Source organism: Enhydra lutris, unplaced genomic scaffold, assembly GCF_002288905.1.
Source record: "Enhydra lutris kenyoni isolate GAN:26980312 unplaced genomic scaffold, ASM228890v2 scaffoldscaffold7, whole genome shotgun sequence".
In the NCBI taxonomy this organism is placed as follows: Eukaryota; Metazoa; Chordata; class Mammalia; order Carnivora; family Mustelidae; genus Enhydra; species Enhydra lutris.
This window is the reverse complement of record NW_019154091.1, coordinates 39,465,612-39,488,023: the sequence shown is the minus strand read 5'-3', so window position 1 is coordinate 39,488,023 and position 22,412 is coordinate 39,465,612. Positions and strand designations below refer to the sequence as shown.

The 22,412-nt window shown below is 49.3% G+C and overlaps 2 protein-coding genes across 3 annotated transcripts in view; one reads left to right on the top strand and one right to left on the bottom strand.

Moving 5' to 3' along the window:
* Positions 1–400: 400 nt before the first annotated feature.
* LOC111142163 (germ cell associated 1) lies at positions 401–15,701 on the top strand. 2 transcript variants are annotated; one of them, XM_022495159.1, is made up of 6 exons: positions 401–533; positions 9,985–10,303; positions 11,536–11,583; positions 12,465–12,617; positions 13,214–13,325; positions 15,283–15,701. In XM_022495159.1, the coding sequence occupies exons 1-6, from the start codon at positions 486–488 to the stop codon at positions 15,626–15,628; spliced, it is 1,026 nt and encodes a 341-aa protein (XP_022350867.1). In that variant the 5' UTR covers positions 401–485; the 3' UTR covers positions 15,629–15,701. The 2 variants fall into 2 exon arrangements, with proteins under 2 accessions (XP_022350867.1, XP_022350866.1); XM_022495158.1 differs by having other exon boundaries at positions 11,536–11,706.
* Positions 15,702–16,422: 721 nt separating this feature from the next.
* Positions 16,423–22,412, bottom strand: part of LOC111142263 (family with sequence similarity 234 member B) — a 36,286-nt gene continuing 30,296 nt past the window's right edge. The window contains exons 11-13 of the mRNA XM_022495309.1: positions 21,527–21,644; positions 19,508–19,728; positions 16,423–18,925 (exon numbers count right to left, since the gene is read on the bottom strand). Of these exons, the coding sequence (XP_022351017.1) occupies positions 18,920–18,925; positions 19,508–19,728; positions 21,527–21,644 (345 nt within the window). The 3' untranslated portion in view covers positions 16,423–18,919. The remainder of the gene's footprint in view (positions 18,926–19,507; positions 19,729–21,526; positions 21,645–22,412) is intronic.

The window sequence follows — 22,412 nt, the reverse complement described above, 5'->3', positions numbered from 1 at the left end:
CTGTACTGGTCTAGAACCTCACCACTCCATGTGGTCTGGGCAGCACCATGTGGGAGCGATCTCAACCCCTCATAATCTGCTTGCTTACAAGGGTCCCCAGGTGCTTCTTACACACAGTAACAGACGCTCTGGCTTGGATGACTCAGAAGACATCCAGGCCTCTGCTAGGTACCCCAGAGCAGCTCCCCATCCTTCTGGGGGTGGCCCGAGGAGGCAGGGGTGGGGGCCAGCAGAGAGATGGCCCTGTGTGATGTCATTGTGATGTCACAGAGAAAAACCTCTTGCATCAGCCAGCCCCACCCAAACTGGCATCCTGGCTACAGGATATCTTTTCCATCTTCTCCAGCCCACCTCATACCACCTCACCCCTCTGCTGGCAAGAGGGGGCCTGATTCATCTTCCCGCCAGGTACATGTTCCACGCAACTGATCAGGGCCGACCAGAAGAAGACCTGAGACACCTTTGCCTCAGAGCTTCGAAAGTGAATGAGCAATCCTTCTCAACTGACTCAAAATGTTTGTCTCACCCAGAAGGTAGGTACCCCACTTTTTCCCCCCTAGGTTTTTATTGAAATTCCAGTGAACATACAGTGTAATACTAGCTTCAGGCATACAATGTTGGGTTTGTAATACAAGTTATACAAATTTACCACTTTATTTCACATGTGCAGGGTAGGAACTGGAGAACACACTGCAGGATTACCCAAAAGGGAACAGAAATCTGTTCAAGCCCCGTTTTCATTGATAAACCTGATGATGTCCAGACCTTGACCTTCTGTTTTCATCTTCTTCCACTAACCTTTCGTTACCTCCTCCTTTGCCTCTTCATGACTTTTCCTCACTGCTCCCAGGACTGATTGGAGCCCTCCAGCTCTCCTTTCTCCCCTCGCATCTGTATGATTCCTGTTGCCAAAATCTGGTTCCTGGTAAAAGGCCCGGTGGCGGGGGCAATCTCAGAGCTGTGTAAGACTCTAATGAACGTAAGGAGCAGATAGTAAATTCTCTGCCAGAGAAAGGCGAGGCACCCCTACAGTCCTGCCGGTAGCCAGCTCTGATCAGGAATCTACTGGAACTGAGGAGAATGCAACCTTAGCTGTGCTAGTTTCTCTTTCCAGTCTCAGAGAATCTGGGAGAATGTGCAGGGAGCCTTCCAGTTCCAGAAAGACCCTCCGTCAGCCAAAGATGTCTTGGCTCCTTTGGGAGAACCCACATCTGGAAATGACTTGCCTCCCATCTGAGACAGCTGGGAACGGCCAACTTTCAGCTCAAAGTGTTACTAAAAAAGCAAATGTTCATTTCTCACACCTCTGGCCTTTCTCAGAAGAATAAAGCTTCCCATTAGGCAGGGAAATAAAACACACACGCACACATTCACGCACACAGAGCACTGTAGCTTGTGCTATTCATTGGTGGTTGGGGATCACAGGAGATAGGACTGCAGCCCAAGTGAAGATATCATAAACAGGAGAACCCACAGAAATGGGTAAGAAGGTGATAGAAAAAGCCAAGCGTAGTAAATTTTATCTTTTTTATTATGGATTTAGGAGGATAGACGGAGGGAACATGGGAGGGTTTATCAGTCTCTAAAGTATAAAACATAATCCATTTCGTCATTCCGTGAGAGTTTCCATAATCTGTCCTGCAGTCTCGTGCCTTTTGCCAAGTGGCGTGCATCTTCCCTGGGGTTGAATCCAGAGGTTTTGAACACTTGGCCACCATTTACTAGCCTTGTGGCCTTGAGATAGTCAAACGCTCCCTGTAGAGAACGGAGTGGCCGCCTCTCCCTCAGGCTGATTGTAAGGATTACCTAACGAGTCTAGCAAGGTGTCTGGAACCCGGCAGATTCCCTCCCCTTCCTTTCCACTTTCCCTGCTGCCCCTTGGTCTTCACAGCAGCACTGGGAAGGATGGCTCTGTCACCTGGCTTGCTTCTGAATCGCTCAGGTGGGTTATGCACCTTGGCCAGAATCATGAGTCCAGTCGTGGGTGCGGCTGGGACTAGAGCCCAGATCAGAGGAGGATTCGCGGTCTCCAGGATTCCCTCTCGGAGCCACCAAACGAGGCAAAGACTTAACACCAGCCGCCAGGGATCTGTACCTTTAGGGGAAGGGCGGAGGCTGGGAAATACCTGACTCTGGTGTTCCCCTGCCACCCGCACCTCCTGACCCTCAGGCCCAGAGACTGGGCGTGAGGCGCTGATCAGATGGCCGACTCTTCCCCGCCCGCCCTCTGCCGAGCCTCTCCAGGGCAGCCAGCCATCAGGCCAGGCCCGGGGCTCGGCCTCCCTGCGGCGGGCGCTCGCCGGCTCCTCCTCTCGCGAGGTCCCCGGGTCGCGGCTCAGAGCCGACGCCGGGGCCGGGAGAGGAAGCCAGAGCCCCAAGCCCGGCCCCACCCGCCCGCAGAGTCCCAGGCGCGGGGCCGCTAGGGCGGAGCCTCCCAAACAATTCAAAACACGCTCCGCGCGCGTCGCCGTGGCAACGCGCGCCCGCTGCTAGGCGACCGGGGCGCCGTAGTAAACCCGGGGCGGGCGTGTTACTCACTGAGGGAGGTGGGGGCGGGCGGAGCCGGCGGGGTCGCGGCTGGGCCCGGGCACCGCGACTGCCGGAGAGGGGGAGGGGGAGAGAGCAGGAAAACAAGGGACGGGGTTGGGGCGCACGCGGAGTGGAAACGGGGCAACCCAGCTGCGTGCCCCGAGCGACCCTGGAGAGGCGGCTCCCCGCCCCGCCCCGCGGTCCCCAAGATCCCCCAGCTCCCGCAGGCCCCGAGGGCTCGGTCACCCGCGCGTGAGCGATTGCCCCACAGGATGTGCAGATGTGGCTGCCCCTCTGATTCACTCCAGCTGCTTGGGGCATGGAAGAAAGGCGGCTTCCTCTCCTGGAAATGACTGCATTAGCAAAAGCCCTCTAACAATTCCACTAACAACGGAAAGGGAAAGGCGACGGAGAGGAGAGGCCCCAAAGTGCTTTTCTTCGGTCCTTGCCGCCGAACAGAAGTAGAAGTGTTCCCACAACTCCTGACCCATGTTAGAAAGAAGGGAGTTGTTCTTATTCCCTACGCCCCTCTTTGGGGGCCCCGGGGACATGAAACACTGTTGCAGTGGAGGTTAACCTGAAAGCCCAGAAACCCCAGAGCTAAGTGTCATATACTGGTGGTAATATTTTGGACACTCAGCATGGGGGTTTTGGTGCCTTTACTCTACACTTCAAGGCTGGGAGGAACATCAAAACGTGTGAGGACCTTCCTTATCTTCATCAGTGAATGAGTCAAACATGCACTGAAGCAAAAATTGTGGAGCTGGGAAATTTCGGATGGTTGGACATAATGTCATCCAAAAGGGTTCTAATCAGTAGGGAATCCCGGAGCTTGGGAAAGAACATGGCTTTTTCCAATCCATCACTGGCGTTTAAGCAATCTGTTTGTACCCTAGTCCCTGTGAACTAAATACTCATTCATGAGATCATTTCCACAGGTGAAAGGAAATGTATTGGCAGAGGATCTGTTGGCTATGCACACTTCTGTGTAGAAAGCCACAGGGTGTATCTGTGGACCTGCAGACCTTCTTCTACCTTCTACCTTCTTGCAGCTCCTATGTATGTGTATCAGGAGGATTGGTGTGTCCTTTAACAATAGAAGACTGGATGCTTTGCTCTATTCACAACTTCTGCTCACTCATAGGCTTCTCAGTTGCATTCTGAGCCTGGTTTCCATAACAGACTTCATTCACTCATTCCCTCATGGTAGAAAGTGCTAGGCTCTAAGGATCAACCATGAGTAAAACACAGCTGCTCCTCTATCTAGCATCTTCAAGTCAAGCCTGCATGTTCTGAGCTGCAGGAGAAAGGCACACAGTGGAACAGGCAGGAACAAAGAACAGGAGCCTGGAGATCAGAGCCGGTAACAGCAGAAACATTCATGTCCTGTTCCAGCTTTTTGACTGCTGAGTTGAACAGAAAGGAATTAGTTGGTGAGGCATGGGTCAGAAATCTGACACCAGGGCAAAGGACAGAGATACTACTGCTGGTTGGGGGCAGGAGGTGGTGGAGGGGGGTGAGGGTGGGGGTGGTAATGGCAGCTGCAAATGAACCTATCTTGAGAGAAGATGCCACTACTGATATTGGGAAAAAGACAAAAAACAAACAAAAAAACACCCAAATCCCTTAGCCCCAGGCTGTGCCATCAGGCAAGTTGTATGCATACAGTCTGCTCTGGTCTGGCATTCTTACTGTTGTTCTAATCACATCTGATCTACCGTGTATTCACAAAACAATAAATTGGATTCCTGTTTACGAACTGTGTGTGGGTGTCCCAAGACCATTGTTTCTCTTTGTGTATACTTAGTATGGTTTGGTACAGTGCAGGGAAGAGTCACTGAGGACCTTAGCAAGCACAGATGAGTCCCAAGCCTTGGCTTTGTGATGTCATAAATGCTGAGTCACATATACGTCCCTGGGGAGGGGGAGGTCATCCTGACATCGTAGCAGTCCAACATACTAAAGTTAAATACTGTTTTGAGATATGGAATCTCTGTGTCTCTCCTGAGTCATGAGCTTCTGAGCCCAACCTAATCACGTTCATGTTGCATGACTGGCAATTACTTTTTCTGTTCTAAGGGAGGAAAGAGAAGAAAATATATTAGCATGCCTATATTATAATGAAAGGAAGTGAGTGGGACGCCAGGCAGAGAAGCTCCTGTTTCACCAAAAAAAGGAAATTAAACATTGTGGCATGGGGTCCGTGGGGCTAGGGGGTGTCCTCAAGATGGATCACGGCTAGTAGCCAGCCAGCCAGCCCAGCCATGAAAAGTACATGGCCTAGATTCAGGCTTTGGGGAGGCCTAAAATAATATAACTTCAGAGGCTCTCTCTATGAAAAATAATGCAAAGTGACAAGTATGTTGGGGTCTTGGAAGGGGTCTGAGTCAGTGAAAGCCCCCAAAACCGGAGTGCCACAAGCTTGCTTTGCTTCCAGTCTCCCTCCAGGCCTCCTCGCATAACCTCAAGACTGCAGCTCCCATCCTCTTTTCCCTGGAGAAGGCAAATTTCAGCCTATGAAGGCACAGGGGGTGCGGTTTCTGAGCAGAGGTCATAAAAACCAAAGACCTCAGACTGTGCCAAACGGTGACTCAAGCGGGATGTGAGAAGCGTCTGCAAGTTTTTGAGGGGCTTTGTTAAGTGCAGAGAAGGGAAAAGAATTGTTCACTGCTCTAGGGTGGAGAGGGAGTGAGGATACGATTCAATAAAGAAAAATGTGCACAAAACTCCTCAGGAAGCATTGGCTAACTGGATTTTCTGACACCGTGGAGTCTGTATTTCCCAGGGGAAGTATTTGAGGATCTGTGAGTCACTGAAAACTGGAACTGCCCATGAAAAATGTGCTACAGGAAATAATCCTACAAGATGTCCTCGCGGGAGCGGCTGGAGGCTCCCAGGGTTCATTCCGAGCCCTGAATTCCCCAGGGCTGACACAAGGCATGCTATAGATGTGTGAGTGGGGAGGAGGCCCGGGGAAGGAGAAGGAGCCCTCCCTGGGGGAGGAGCCGTCACCTGCACCCGCACGTAGGCGGGAAATGGTGGGGCAGCACGTCACCGAGGGGGTTAGAAATGTAAGGAGATAGCGCCACCCAGCGTCGGGACAAAAGCCGTGCCCGGGAAACCGACAGCCAATTCAAAGGTGAAGTGACCACAAAATTCCAGCTCTGGAGAGGGAGCTCTGTCACCATGAAAAAAGGGTCGTGTGGGTGCTGTGGGAATCATGCCTGGGCACAGGCGCATGTGTGTCAAATGTGCGGACACGTCAGTCCTAGAAGAGTAGGAAACAAGAGCCAGAGAGACTCCTCCGGTTGGAATGTGGACTAATTCCTTCTGGGGGCTGGGGACAGCCTTTCATTCCCCCAGCTAACTGCACAGACACAGAATGGGAAAACCATGACTTGGTTGGTGGCAAATCTGGAAGATTCCAGGTGGGGGAGGGCCAGGGCAGAACAGGAGGGTTTCATTAAATGTAAGCCCTACAGGAGGCAGACAGGTAATACTTACGGCACATTAACTCCCTGGCTCCATCTCTCCCAGTTTGTTCAGATTTCTTATTGTTAAGCTGAAGTGGCGACTTCCAAGCTCTTTCCATACGGAATCGGAAACCAGAAGTCCATCCCTATGTACAAAGAGCTTTGTAGAATTACAGATTCCAGGGCCTCACCCCTGCGGTGGAATCTCAGGTCGGGCCCAGGAATCTGAGTATTTCCCACAGTTTCAAAGACTGTTCTGATGTTCATTCAGAACCGAGAATGGCTGCTCCAGCAGAGGAGGGGCCTCTGAGGACTTCACAGTCCAGACAGCTATCATGAATTATAGAAAGTATTACAGAGGGGTACAGTATGGAAGGACAGAGGGAAGGGAGCTGTTCTCGCTCATTCAAAGGATGAGCGACTTTTACACTAGTCTTGATGGGAGGTAGACCAGATGAGGACACTGAAGACATTCCATGCAGAAGGAAGAGCATCGGCAAAGGCATGGAGGACCATCTCAGTATTCCACTGAAGGGATTGGGAGGTGGAGACCACCCATGACACACGGAAGCTCTTTCAAACCCATGGCTCTATGGGGCCCCGACATTGCAGATAATTGCTTACTAAAAGGTTGAAGGGGCACCTGGGTGGCTCAGTCGGTTAAGCATCTGCCTTCAGTTCAGGTCATGATCCCAGGCTCCTGGGATGGGCCCCACATCAGGCTCCCTGCTCATCGGAGAGTCTACTCCCTCTCCCTCTGCTCCTCCCGCTAGCTTGTGCTCTCTCACTCACTCACTCAAATGAATAAATTAAAAAATCTTTTTTTTTTAAGATTTCATTTATTTATTTGACAGAGATTACAAGTAGGCAGAGAGGCAGGCAGAGAGAGGAAGGGAAACAGACTCCCTGCTGAGCAGAGAGCCCAATGCGGGGCTCCCTGGGATCATGACCTGAGCCGAAGGCAGAGGCTTTAACCCACTGAGCCACCCAGGTGCCCCAAATTTAAAAATCTTTAAAAAAAAAAAAAAGGTAGAAAACCTTAACACAAAGGAATGGGAACTCTTGTAGTAATAGTGACCCTGCAATATTTTCTGTGTCTGCCATATAATCAAGCCCAAGCCATTCCCACCAGCTTCCTAGGGAATGGCGGTTAGGTGGAAACTGAATCTTTGCATAACTTTTTAAAGAAACTTCCTTCTGTGAAAGCAGGTCCTTGCTTCTTTGTGCTTAATCCCAGATCCCTATTGGCAAGCTCTGCTGTGTAATCTTCCAGAACAGCTGGGCCATGATTGCACTGTCAATTATTAAATGCCCAAGTTCCCTGCAAGGCAGCATTTAATCATGAGGCACTCCAAAAAAATAGGAGATAGAAGAGGGATGGGAAGGGAGGCAGGGGGGTAGGAAGGCGGTTTCATTCTGTCAACATTAAACCAAGGGGATTTGGGGCACAGATGGCATCCTATGGTCCTTCCAGACAGCTGCAAGACGCTGACCATGGCCAAGGTAACCAGCTTGCCCTCTTACTGCTCGAAACATAACTTTGCATAGCTATTTTGAACCTGATTTTAAGAGCTATGCCTGTCTTATCAATTTGTTGTCTATGTTAACTCTGAGTATTTCTGTTAATCTATGTTGATGGAAGAGTGACATTTTGGCACCTTTGCACTTCCTGTTGATCTGAGCCGGAGTATCTGGGAAGCCACACTCTGTCCCTTTTCTAGAGAGTAAAGAGTCACTTTGATATGGGGCTTGTCAGCATATGCAAAGATGAAACTTTTCTTAAGGCCGCTACTTCGGGATTTTGTTAAAGAGATCATGGCAAAATTAGGCCGGTTCTTGCAATTCAGGAGGTTATCTGGATCCTGGAGAGAAAGGCATGTTTGGGAAGAAATAAAACACATGATGAATGGTGCAGTACTGTAGGTGTTGAAGATAATTCTTGAAAAGGCTCTTGAATGAATTCCCATTCTATTGTCAAGATGATTCTTGAGCGAGGCTCCTTGTGTCTGTCCTTGGTTGGACACTCCTTTGGAAGCCGTCTCTTTGAGCTTCATTCCAAGCTCTCTTTCATCCTTTGTTTCTCAAATCATTTCTTCCTTAAATTGGCTATCGCCTTGGTGCGGGGTTCCTTATTCTTATCTGTGATTAATATGCAGAATAACTTACAAATATGTGTAACTTGGAAGAAATTGAGGGTAGAGTAAAAATCTGATGTGATAGTAGTCAAATTTCCAAGCCATATTTGATTGAAAATGAAGTTGTTAAAAAATGTAGAATTGCCTAAATCATTAGTTCAGTCTTTAGACAAAAAGATTAATGAAGATGTTTTACCTAGAAGTCCCATTTCCTGTTCACCCAACGTATATGAAAATAATTAGAAAGAATAACTTACAGTAATGGAACAATGGCTAAAACCAATAGGGTTTGCACAACTAAAAACAAGGGGGAGCATTCTTTGGGGGGACAGAGGCAGTGTGTGCCTTCTATACCGGGTAATAGAAGATCTTTCTTCACTTCAGATGCTGTGGTTTTTAGTCTTTACCAAGGTCACCCAGCATCCTGCACAGACTGACAATTCTTGGTGGATTTAATTTGTTGAGTGCTTTTAAAAAAAATCATATTAGCAGATTGCTTTCCAGAGGTGGTTTCATCATATGTCTTATATATTGATTTTTATATGCATATGAACCTTGCATATTTCTTATGCCCATAAATAATCACTTTGTGGTATGCACTGTTTTAGTCCCTGGAAATTCTGAAGAACAAACTGTTACATTTCTAAGATAAAGCTCCCTGTAATGCAGAAAATGTTAAGCTGGAGATTATGAGGCAGATTTATGGGCCTGTGCATTTAGCTATGGTTTTATTTACGTTTCTTTAGCTAAGCAGATTTAGGTCTGATTAATTCTGATATGAGAGGTCCCCTGGAAAGCTCAAGATGGTTTACTTTAAGAAGCATCTGTCAGCAACTAAATATGGGCTTCTTCTCCCTTCAGTATGTATTAATATAACAGCATAAACCACTCCATAACATACAGTGCAAGACCCATCAGATTTCTTTATTTTTCTAAAGCTCAGTCTGGCTCTGAGCCATCGCTCAACCCAGGTTGAAACATCTCATATTGGTCATTCTTCAGCTGGCTCTCCTCTCCTCGGGGGCTCCGGCCAGAGCCACACTGTCCCCACTGGGACTCAGGCACCACAGCTGCATCAAGCAGTGTCAATGCCTGTCCAGGTTCCTCGCTCCGTGACCATGACACTTGTGCCCAGTCTCCATGGGCACCCCACAGCCACCTCCCACTGGAGATTCTGTCCTCTCTGCGGCAGTGTCTGAAAGCTGGGCCCAGATCACCTCTCTCTGAACCTACAGCCTCAGGTCCTCTCCAGGGGTTTCAACAACCCCGAATCCCAGGAGGTCCACTGCCTTCTTTAATGCTGAGAGTCCTAATCCTTGCTGCTCCCTGCCCTGGGGTGATCCAGTTTAATACTGACTGATAAGCCATATCCTCCTTTACTCTCCTCTCAGAGGGATCCGTCATACAGAGAAGAGGACACCAAAAAACTTGTGTCAACAAGTGGGTGCTCCTACCTTTCACTGAAGACAAAACCAAAAGTAATAAACACTGAGCACCTTAGAGTGGCCCCAATTTTTGTCCTCACTTGATAGACCCCAGCTCTGCGGCCTAACCACATTCCCACAGAGGCTATTATGGGATGCTTAGCTCAGATCCTCCTCAATAAGCACTTGAGTAGAATGAGGTCCAGCTTAAATAAACATCGCCACCCTGGTGCCACTCCAGGCCATTCCTGAAGCTAAACCCTCACATGTGTGGCTCCTTGCAGAAAGCTCCCTGGGGGCCAATGGGGCCCCGTTATCGTGGAGGACTAGTGTGGCTTGAGCCCAGGCAGTGGCCGGGAAGGGTACCCAGATCTCCTGGGAGGTTCTAAAGTCAGGCTCTCCCCTTGTGCTTGTCTGTTCCAGATGGAACTCCCGAAGGGCTCCTCTGCCCAACGGACACTCCTATCTGCCACCCTCAACATGCTATCACTCAGCCTCTCCACAGCATCCCTGCTCAGCAACTGCTGGTTTGTGGGCACACAGAAGGTGCCCAAGCCCGTGTGCGGAAAAGGTCTGGCCGCCAAATGCTTTGACGTGCCGGTGCCCTTGGATGGGAGCGGCGCCAACTCATCATCCCCGGAGGTGGTGCAATACAGCTGGGAGGCTGGGGATGACCGCTTCTCCTTCCATACCTTCTGGAGTGGCATGTGGCTATCCTGTGAGGAAACTGTGGAAGAACCAGGTGGGTTTGTCGTCAGCCCAGCTGCCTCATATCCCTCCCTGCCCCAGGGAACTTCACACGGGGCTAAGGGCCAGTGGGAAGTATACAGCACTCCCCACACCCCACAGGGTCTCAGCGTCTCCCCACTCTGCATCTCGTCCCTTCTCCCTAGAACTCCCTTTCAATGAGACCCGAAAGTCCATCTAGTTTTTTCCCCTCCTGACTGTCTAGTAGATATGCTGGTTTAAAACCTCAAAGGGTTTCATTTAGACTTGTAACATCATGAGAAGTCCCACACTAGCGAGTTAGCTCCTCTCCAAATGAGGAGAGAGGATTCTTAGGGAAAAGGACCCGCTCTGTTCAGTTGTAACCCCAGATGAGCAGCTTCCTCTCCACAGACCTTGACTTTCTCACCGGTGAGATCAAAGGATCTGAGGAGATCCCCCGTCAAGCCCCTTCCTCCCCAACCCCACCAAAAGGGTTTTCTTGTTCAGAGTATTACCATTATGATTTACAAGGGAGGGGAGCTGAAACCTCAGGAGGGTAACTAGTGGAGTGAGGCCACCCTTGACCTCCCAGGTCTCCAGTAGCTCAGCGCCTGTGGCAAAGCCAGTCTTGTGTCACTGTGCATTCCTTAACCTGTCCACCTCAGCTTGGGAGCAGCTGGCCTAAGGATAGCCCTCCTCCCTGCTCAAAGCATTCGGACATCACCTGGTAGAGATGTCCTAAAGCCCAGAATCCAGTACAGTTAACCTGTTTCTCCTGATTTGGGTCATGGGAAAAAGGAGAGGGACGAGGAATATAAGTGTGTGTGTGTGTGTGTGTGTGTGTGTGTGTGTGTGTGTGTGTGTGTATTTATATGTGTTATTGACACGTCATTTAGCTCAGCTCCGACCCCAGTCCCAGAAACAGTTTCAAGCCATGCAGACCAGGATACGGAGGCAGCGAAAGGTGCTGGTTAACATCAGGCTTCTTAACCCTCCCCGACCTGAGAAATGGGAACATTTCCCTGTGGAAGCCCTCTCAGGCTCACGTCCTCTTTTTCACTGTCAGGAGCTGGGGACAGAGAAATGAATTCTGAGGGATTCTTGCCTTGGTCATGCATCCATCCGTCCATAATGCATTCTTTCCCGCTTTCAGAGAGAAACTTCTAGTGCCCATCTACCGTGTGCTGGGCAGGCACAGGTCCCAACCAATGGAGCGGCGCCAGCTGTGGGACGTACCCCTGAAGTTATACCTTGTCTGTGTTTCAGGGGAGAGGTGCCGAACTTTCAATGAACTCACACCACCAACCGAGAGAGGTGAGAAAGGACTACTGGAGTTTGCCACGTTGCAAGGCCCATGTCACCCCACTCTCCGATTTGGAGGGAAGCGGTTGATGGAGAAGGCTTTCCTCCCCCACCCTCCCTTGGGGCTTGTGGCAAGTATGTGGGTTTAATCACCAATTTAGTTGCCATTGAGTTGGACCTCTCTGGCCCAACTGTGCTCTCTACACTGTACTGTGGTCTCCTTTTCTCTTCTTCTGAGCCCCGCGGGGTGACCCACATTCCTTCCAGAGCTGACTCTCATTCATATGCAGGAATGCAAAAAAGGAACATCAGGAACAAATAAAGTTCACAAATAGAAAACCACCAACAGATCTAACCTCCTCCTGTTGCCAAGTAACCATGTTGAAAAGCTCAAGAGGTTTTTTTCCCTCCAATATGTATATATTTTTTTAAGTTAAAAAAATATTTTTAATAGGAGGGAGTGAAAAAGGAGAGGGAGGGAGAAAGAAACAGAACTGACTGCTCCAAAATTCAGTAAGGAAAAAGAGGACAAAAATGATCCACAGCAAAGTCATGCCCCTGCCAGATTTTGTGACGATTAGCTGATCTTTTCTCGAATCTCCCTTATGGTATTTCCAGTCAATCAAGTTTACTGGAGTCCTTATCGGGTACTGAGCTGAGAGCAGCAAGTGCAAAGGTGACAGCAAAGGACCCAAAGGAGGGAACGCTTGCCAGCTGGTGCCAGCCCTGTCCCCTTCTCCCCTTCTCTGACTCTGGGAGGCTTTCCCTTCTGCGGGGCTCTGAGTTTCAGCGCTCAGTCATGTAACTGTCAGGGTGAGGGCTCTTCTTCTGATTTCTTTTGTCTTGTTGTTGTTTAATACTTGAATTGTATTTTCTTCCCTGGTTTCTGACAGAGATCCTATGGTTATCACTGGGAGCCCAGTTCTCGTCCATCGGACTTGAATTCGTCAGCTTCCTCCTGCTACTGATGGACCTGCTGTTCACTGGGAACCCGGGCTGTGGACTCAAGCTGAGCGCCTTCGCTGCCATTTCCTCCGTCCTGTCAGGTGCAGCCTCCCAGACTGGGGTGGGCGGGGGCCTGGCCACCTTCCAGGCGCCTCTGATGGGCTCCTGTGTCCATCCGGAGGGCAGGAAGGAGGAGGCAGGGTCCAGAATGGAGGGATGAGAGATGGAAATTTTGTATTGGATCATCATGTGCTTGGCAAAATGATTTCTCTCTGGGTTCTTCTTATTTGCCAGCTTTCTCAGTATGTGAAATACAGTTTGGTTCACTTCTCAGTTGCGCATGCACACAGCTTTTCTGGACCCCGCTAGATCAAGTAGGAGTAAGAGACGCAGATATAAAGATAGATCAAGAATAAAGCTCACGTTGAGGGCATGGGTGGGACGAAGTAAAATGCCCCAAGTGCAGCATTGACTCAAACTTTTTCCATAGCTCTCCACCTAAAGCCTGGGGGGACTTATTGCAAAGCCCCCGTCGCAGGATAGTGTCCCTGAAGTGTGGGGGGCAGATGGGTGATGGGGACATCTCCACATAGGCTGTAACAGATACAAAATGAGGAGGTTGCTCCAAACTCCTCCTCCATGTAGATGGCAAAGCCAGCCTGGGTCTAAGGGCGCCGCCTTTCTGTTCCCTCTGTAGGCCTTCTGGGCATGGTGGCCCATATGATGTATTCACAAGTCTTCCAGGCAACTGCCAACTTGGGTCCAGAAGACTGGAGGCCACATGCTTGGAATTATGGCTGGGCCTTCTAGTAAGTGCTTGCCATCTCCTGAACCTTCTAGCTTTTCCCTGGCCAACCTGTGTTGGACATGCTGCCCTCAACTAGATGTTTGCTCGGTGTCCTCCCGCCTTCTCTTCAACCCTCGTGCCAGGAGTCCATTGACCAGAGAGTGGGACCATCCAGGCCACCGCTGCTCTCTCCCCACCTGCTGGGGAGGCACAGGGATGATTATTCCGGCTTGTTCTGTCGGGTCTTTCTAATGATACAGCTGTTGCAGTTGCTCCCTCGCCTGATTATGTGTGTTTCCTTGGGAAATGAGACTGATTTTGTATGGCTTATGCAAGTGATGCTCCGTATTTTATACATTTTATGATTCAAGATATTGGAGGACAGAGAAATGAAGAGATCGGCCTTGAGGTGTGGTTCGAATTCTACCCCCTGAGCATGGCTGACTCTTCTCCTGTAACGAAGAGTCACTTCCTCTACTTCTGCTCTTCTTCCACCCAAGTGTCTGAGAAACAAAATCTCCTCTACCAGCCATTCTCTGACCCTCAAAGAACTAAGGGGTCAGTTATTTTTGATTTCTCTTGAGAGTCGCAGCAGCCATGACAGACACATTTGAAGTAAATACGCCATCTGTTTTATGTTTTAAGAGTCCCTCACTTCCTCGCCTGAGGAACACGCTCTCTCTGTTCACTGCACAGGTGCCCACTTGGGCCTGCATTACAGTCTGTAGTCGGTGCTAAGCCCTTTACCAGTGCTGAAGAGACAGGGCACTGGGCTCAGTTTCCATGCTACGGAGGCAGTCCTGAAGGTCATCCTATCCCATCTCCTTTCAACAGCACATATAACGTGCAGTTGGATTCGGGCGTCTTTGGGTTATTCCAAAACCGGCCTCCGGAGCTTGCTTTCCAGACACATCGTTTTGCACCTTCTGTCTGTCTTTAAGCCGTTGTTGGCATGACTCTCCCAGCAGAAGCAGCCCAGCCTCAGTCGGCAGAGTCGGTCAGAGGCGGGCAGATGGGAACACGCTGTGCCAGTGTATGGCCTGGCTTGACCCATCCCCTGACCTCATCCAATTCCTCACTAACCTCACACAACTTCCTGCTTCCTGGGCTTCCCAGAATCATGGGGAAATTTAGGGGTTGACTTCCCAAGTTTTTAGGAACGCGTTTGATCTAGTTCCCTGGTGGTTTTTTTGGTTTTGGGGGGGGGTTGTTGTTGTTTTTTTTGATTCGTCAAATCCATCCAGCTTCTCTTAAATCTCCAGCTTCCTTCCATCCATTATAAACTCCGTGGGGCCAAGAGCCACCTTTGTTTTCCTAAGAGGCAAATTCCACTGGTAGAACGTATAACAGCTCTAGGTTTGCAGCAAATGTTGCCTGAACGACATTGAGAGGCTCAACTCTGTGCCCCAAAGACCACTAAACGCAGAACAAAAGGAGATGAAGGGGGATGATCGCTCCCACCATCTGTTCAGAGTGAGGGAAAATCCTGGGTGGGAGGTGTGTGTGTGCTTGTGTGTGGGTGGGGAGGAGGCATAGCACTGGGCTACGTCCCCTCTATACACCTGAGCTACCGGTCTGTGAATGGGAACTGCAGGTGGGGAAGCCCTAGTCCAGAAAAGTGTGTGTGGGTGGGTGTGTGATATGTACACAGAAGATGCACACCGGGAATAAAGGAGCACCGTGCTGACTGCTAATCGACCCAGTGAAAACGAACCCGTTGAACTCCTAGTCCAACTTGCAACACTACCAGGGTCATTCTCTTTGACTACGAAACATTCAGAACATACCTAATAAGACCCAATTCAGGCCTCTGGCTCACAGTGCTCTCCCCGAAGCACAGTGGAAGGGAGCCCACCCTGGTCCCTGAGTCCCTAAGGGGCAGCAGCCTAGTTACTAATGGGAAGGGATCATGGTATTTTCCCCTCAAACCATTGCGTAGCTCAGATTCTGACCGTCTGGTTTTTTTGGTTCCTCCCTAGCACGGCCTGGCTTTCCTTCACCTGCTGCATGGTGTCGGCGGTCACCACCTTCAACGCATACACCAAGCTGGTGCTGGAGTTCAAGTGTAAGCACAGTAAGAGCTTCAAAGGAAAGTTGAGCTGCCCGCCACACCATCCCCAGTGCCTCCTGGAGCAGCTGTCCTGTGCAGCCCCCACGGGGGATCCTCTGACCAGCTACCACCAGTACCACCCTCAGCCCGTCCGCTCCGTCTCAGAAGGAGTTGACTTCTACTCTGGGCTACACCACAAGGGATTTCAGCAAGGACCCAGCCAGAGGCTGAAGGAAGAGGTGGCTGGGTCCTCCGTAGAGGAAGAACCGTGTTAGAAGTAGTAGGGTTTAGAGAGCAGGCTGAACCCAACCTTACATGTTTGTTTGCTTATCAACATGTACTGAAGCCAGAGTCTGTGTGTCGAGCATGGTTCTCACAGGTTTGGGACAAGCATGTCTGAAAGGGCAGGTCCAAAGGGGTGCGTGTGCGGATGCCGCTGCCCCCTCTTCCTTCCCCGCTCTTCCCTTTCCATGTCTCATTTCAGCATCTCCCTATCTCCCACGCTTGGAATCACCCCCTCTCCTTCACTGATTGCTTGCTATGTGCCAGGTTTGGGGCTCAGCAGAGAGAAGTAAAATCCAGTTCCTGCCCCTAAGGGGTTTATCCATCTGCCCCCTCTCTGGGATTTGGAGGTGCAGGTAGGCTTTCCCCAGAAAGCCTCAACAGTCGTCCACTGGGCTCAGCCTTCCCAGAAGGCACAGAATGGAAGATAAAGGCCCTCCTGGGAGCTTGGACACGTAGGACAGATGCCCTCCACACTGCGTATTATAGGGTCCTGCACCCACATAGTAGGGACCCAATGAAAGTTTAAATATCGTAGAAGCCACCAGGAAACTAGAATACATGAGAAGTGTATGCAGGGACATGCAGGGACAGGTCCACTTCCAGAAATGGTCCACTGGAGTTATTCCTGGGGGATTTATGGAAAGGGACACTTCCCCAATGAACATACACTCCTCTCCAGATCCCCAACTCACCCACACACACCACCTTCCTCTTTTCCATCAAGGGAAAACAAACCACCCGATGGCTAAGAAGAACGAGAATGACAAACAAATATGTTTCCTATATAGTATTTATTTGTTCTGCAACAATTCACATTTTAAATAGTGCTTCCTGACAATACACCAGCCGGTTGTCTGTAGTATGGGCAATAAAAGCAATTCACATTCAGGGGGTTGGTGTCAGCATACCCGACATGGAGGGAGAGCGGAGAGCATCTGGGGGATGGGAGGATGCTGTCTAGGGTGGAAGGAGCTGCACGGATAGCAAGGAGGAGAGCTTGGGAGAAGGAAGATCCTTATACCCGCACAAGTCACTGCTATCCCTAAGAGGCAGTTACAGGGGCCTTACTGGAGTGGGGGAAGGGAGGAACGCTTCCTATCTTAGAGGTCCGGTCGGGTGGGTAGGGTGGGTGCCTTCAAGGGAGTGTCAGGACACACCTGATAAGCTAACACCCATGCTGGTCAGGGGAAGCTTTCGCAATCCTCTGCCGGCATTCCAACCTGCCCTGGCTGCAGAGCCTGTCCTGTGTCTAGCAAAAATGGATTCAAACTTATCATAGTTAAGACAACAGTTTGTAAACACACCATGAAGAATTTAGGGACTGATGCTCTTCTAGCTTCCTCTTATTTCTGGGACTCACCATCTTCTACCCAAAAGGATAAACACCATCTTCTACCCAAAAGGATCCCCTCAGATCAGGCCCTCAGTAAACGATTTGGCATTTTGCTCCTTTACCCAAAATGGCTTCCCCAGAAAGCCTCAACATGGTGAAGAACAAGGGTAAGACGTAGATGGCTCAGCCCAGGCCACAGAACCACAAGTCAAGTTTTAGCTATTCAGTCAACTATAAATTAGTCCTCAGAATCCTCTAGTAGGCTAAACAAGATCCTAGAATCTTCTACCCAGATTCAAACTCTAGAAATCAATCTAGAATCATCCCTATCGTCTTGGATATCCTCTCATTGTTCCCCCAAGTTCACAAAGCTTCCCAAAGTGTTGAAATTAAATTTCCTTTCAGGGCCCTAAGGCAAGGGGGTGCCCAGAAACCTGGCAGGCCAATCTGCTATTGCTACCAACCTTCTGTTATGTCATAATGCCTACCACTGGGCAAGTAATACACATCCCTCCAAATCTGGGATCCCTAAATTTCTGTAATCTCTATAAATTTGTCTCGACTCCTTTTATTAATACAAGCTAAAAAGATACAGGCTCAAGTAAGACAGAACCTGAGTTGCACTCGGGTATGACCTATCAAAATTATTCAAGAAGAAAAGTAGTTCTCCACCAGCTAATGTGGGACTTTCTGCTATATAAACAATGACCTAGAAGTTTAGAAAAGAACTTAAGAGAAGTAATATTTATGGAAGAAGGGAGAAGTAAGCACTGGAGATAATTCTAAAGAACTTAACCAATTACAAAAGAGTATTTACATTGGAGTTTTCTCAAAATACAGTGTTTCAAAGGCTCTACAAGGAAGGAGATGTGCAGGCAAAATGGTTGCATATGGGAGTCAAGGATAAAAATCCAGGAACAGCTTTGCTCTCATGCAAGCAAAGCAAAACTATCTCTGAATAAGAGGGCAAATGAGAGGCAGTACAGAGGATGGCCCCTAGGAGATGCTAAGAGAGCAGAATGGAGTTATGGCAGGGATTAGGCTGCCTGCCTGAGTCATTCCTGACTTCACAGACCTAGGACAGTGCACGCACACACGTGTACACACACACACACACACACACACACACACACACACACCCAGCACTTCGGAAGTTAGCAGGGAAAAGGTCAGGACCGGCAGGCCAATCCAGACCACATGATACCACATGGACCCCATCAGAGGCCACTCATGAACTACACGCTGCTCTTGCTCCCCTTCTGACAGGAATGTGGTGGTAGCTATGGTCACCAAGTATGCAGAGATGGAAAATTTGTGAGGTGGAAGGCTACTGAAGATAAAAGCTGCAAATGCGAGGACGGCTCCCTCAGCCTCCCACTGTCTCCCTGCCGCTAGGGTGGGAAGAAGCCCAGGATATAGGCGATAAGAGAACACGAAAGGCAAGGACCAGTGGCCCTGATCAGAGGCAGGGCACTGGAAGTCTCAAGATGACCAAACAAACCAGGTGTACTTCAGAAGGACAAGAAACTTGGTCCCTGGAGCTTAGATCGAGAAACTAATTCATCATCATACCAATGCATACACACGTGGCATAACGCAAAACAAAATGTTCCAGGGAAGAACTTCACTGGGATTTCCCAGCAGGAGTTTATAAATTAGACACACAAAAAATAAACCGTAAGATTCACATTTCCAAACTATCCCTGGAGTGCCTAGAGGAGGGGGTTAATGCAGGGACTGAAAAGTTAGAGGTCAGATAACCCCAGCCCAATGGATCGTGCTGTCATCAGAGAACTCCAACGTGCCCTCCAAAGTGCTTTGTGACGATCGCACAGAGGTGGTAAAATGAGGTGAAGTCTTTCTTCTCTCCAAAGAACTGACTTGACACTGCTGGGAGAGAGATGGTACCACTCTGTTCACTTCTTCTGAAATGGAAGATTCCATCAGACTACATCTAGGGGAAAGAGTGCAGGTATCAGCGACTTTCATTCCTTTCATGACAGAGAGATGGAGGAAACCCAAACTATTTCTCTACTCTTCTGTCCTTCTGCTTAACCCGGAAAGCTCGTAAGTCCTTCCAGAAGGATCCAGAAACCTTGTTTCTTTCCATGATAAACTCTTGAACATTGAACTAGACCACAGTATTTGAGGGCTGTGAGGGTAGCAGCCAGATAATTCTTTGGATACGTAACTGCTACAAGTGTGGCATGCTGTTAGCCTCGCCAGCCTCTATCCAGAAAATACTGGTCGTGCCCACCCCCTCAGTCACTGAGACAATAGACACCATGACCCCACATTTCCAAGTGTCCCCTAAGGGGATAGTACCATTCCCAGCTAAAAACAACTGAGTACCATTTCTGAATGGTCATAATGCTCCTTAAGAAAACAGAGCTGCTCTTGAACAGCTGGTTTTTGACACCCGGCTAATCAAGAGGGCTCCTACTCCCATCTACTTTCTCGAGAACAAAGTTGGAGTTGGTAGCATTTGCCCCAAACCCTTACTGGTAATCAAATATACCATTCAGAAGAGATTCACCTGGTGGGGAGGATCAACAAACTTTATTCTAGAGAGGAATCTTCGCAGCTCCCCACGGCCAATTTTGGGGGTGGTGTCCTCAAGTTGGACCACCTGGCCTTCCATCAGCGCCCACCGTAGACTAAGCTTGCTGACCACCAGGGGTGCTAGATGGCCTTCGGAGCTTGGCCCTGTTGTCCTGGTAACATAAAAGGCATCTTTCCAGAGGTCGTTAATTCCAACTGAGGAAGGACAAAAACAAGAGCAATTAACGAGGACAGAATACTTCTGCTAGCAGGGGAGTGGCTTGATTCTGCAACTAGATTCATTCATTTATTTACCCCTTCATTAATTCATCCACGAAGTTTACTGAACACTTATTAAATGCCGGCACTGGGCTAGACAGTGGGTGCACAGTGGGGAACGACAGGATGCCAGCAACGTAGCACATTCATTCCTCTCAGTCTTTAGACCCTTCCTTTTCTGAAGCTGCTTCTAAGAAAGCCCCAAATCAGTAAACGAGGATATGCCAACTATGGCGACAAGTTGATAGCAAAGTGAGCACAGCAAACTAGAACTCTGGAGAATTCCTGGACTGTCGTACACGGCCGCAGATGCTATCTGCCTCACCAGCTCTTATTTTGCCTTATCCTTAAAACAGCTGTTTTCTAAAAAAAAGGGTCTCGATTCCTAATTACCACTATTGAATGTTCACTGAATAATGTTTTTCACTAATACTGAAAAACAACTCAGGGGCGCCTGGGTGGCTCAGTCATTAGGCGTCTGCCTTCAGCTCATGATCCCAGGGTCCTGGATTCGAGCCACACATCAGGTTTCCTGCCTAGCAGGAAGCCTGCTTCTCCCTCTCCCACTACCCCTGCTTGTGTTCCCTCTCTCACTGTGTCTCTCTCTGTCAAACAAATAAATAAAATCTTAAAAACAACAACAACAACCCACCAACTCATTTAGATCCCACCACAGGATTCTGTAGGATGCCACCTCCCCGACCCTGCTCCCCACCACACACAAAGCCAGGGGGCAGGGATTCTTGCAAATTCCATGTGAGGTGTTCTTCCCAATGTATCCCAACAAACTGAGAGTCACAAGCACTAGTTTTAACTTCCAGGCAAATGAGTTTGTACATGGAGAGCAAGCCTCTGAATGGCAAGAAAATACGGAAAAACGTAAAGGAGAAGTGGCCCATCTGGTTTTCCTCACCCCATACCCTCCACCCCCAACCCCAACAAGAACTGCAGACTCCCTCAGTTCAGAGTGAGGCAAAGGATCTCCGAGGAGGAGCCCATCAGACACTTCAAGACCAGGAGGTCGCAGTAGCTAAGTTTCCAGGGTTCTGACTGCCTGAATTACTGGTATCTAATAATATTTGATCCAAATTTTGCTATATGATATTATTTACATACATACATAAAATTGAAGACTACTTCCAAAATGTTAATAGGGTAACAAGTGGTCAGATTCTGTGCGATTTTTCTTTTTCCCTTGATTTTTCTCTTGGCAACCACTTCTGTGCAATGGGCATGTTTACTTGCACTAGTCAGAAGAAAGTCTCCACCGATCTACACCAATGTCCTAGAGACAACATGCTCCCTCCACCATTTTCCTCACAGGTAATTCTAAATCCTCAGCTCCTAGAGGGCCAAGAGTCTAGTCTTACTTGTACTCCCAGCACCAGCACGTGCCCGACACACAGATGATGCTCAGCGAACGTCCGCTGAGTGACGCTTCGTGAACCACATCCACCTGAGGACCTCTGAGACGGGCCGCACTTGACCTCAGCTTTCAGCCTATTCCGAGGGCTGGGTCCTTAGCCTGGGAGCCTGCTGCTCCTTCCAGAGGGGCACTCCGGCCACCGCCCTGACCACCTGGGAAGCCTGGGAGTGGCTCAACTCCCCCACCCCCTGCTGCTGTTTGACGACACGCGTCCCTCCCTCGCTGAGACAGCAGGATATTCACACACACGGCCAGCGCACTGTCTCCCCTCATCTGTGCACACAGTCCCCACCGTCACATCAGACTTACCCTCTGAAGCCGTCACTGTGCCTGTGGCATTGGCCAGATCCAGAAGAATAGAGGGGAACGCTGGATGCAGAAGGTACAGGTGGTGAAGGCTGGGTGGCCCAGTTCCAGGGATGACATCCTGACAGTGAGAAGCAAAAGGGAAGAACGTACTTAACTCTCATTCCCACATGTGACAGCCCTCCAATGAAAAGGGAAGAGGAGACCGTGGTGATTGCGGACTCCTCTCAGAGGCTATGACCTGACCCCCAACTACAAGCATGTGTTTGAGAGAAACTCTCATATACAAGAGACACATTCCAGAGAGTTGAAAACAGACTAATCACCAACTTCTTCAAACCACTAGAGCTAGAAAATGCTTTCTCCCTTATGAGAAAAAAAAGAATGGAAATGTGCATGCCTGGATGGGAAGGACCCCTCGTCTTCCGCCTGTGGGAGTATTAGAACACTGGGCCATCTCCTGCAGTAGGTGGGGTTTTGTGGAAACAAAATGTATACATGAAAAGACATCTCTTCTCATTGGATATTAGAGCCAATTGCAAATATCAAGCTAAAATCACAAAAATCTCAGTTTCTGAAATAAACAGAGCATTGCTCAGACAGAAGCAAATCATTAATTATAAAACAAAAATTCCAATTCCAAGTGGTAGCCCCTCAAGTCCCCACGGCAGAAGAAATGTACACAAGAACTGCCCTTGCCAGCCTGGCGTTCAGCTCACACGCACGCGTGCAGCCATGCAGTTGTTAACGCCCAGAAAGACCATGTACAGGTCAGTAAATGATTGCTCTACTGAGCTCCCTGTGTGCCTCCCCCACCCCGGGACTACCCTTGGCCGCACTAGTGGAGGAAACGGGAATCCTGTATTCTTAGCATAAGAAGTACACGAAG

Bases quoted from the DNA above. Each gene is read 5' to 3' on its own strand.
- LOC111142163 (XM_022495158.1), top strand. From the start codon at position 486: ATGAGCAATCCTTCTCAACTGACTCAAAATGTTTGTCTCACCCAGAAG. The intron at 10,304-11,535 runs GTGGGTTTGTCG...TCTGTGTTTCAG, and splicing joins GGAAACTGTGGAAGAACCAG to GGGAGAGGTGCCGAACTTTC. The intron at 12,618-13,213 runs GTGCAGCCTCCC...TTCCCTCTGTAG, and splicing joins CATTTCCTCCGTCCTGTCAG to GCCTTCTGGGCATGGTGGCC.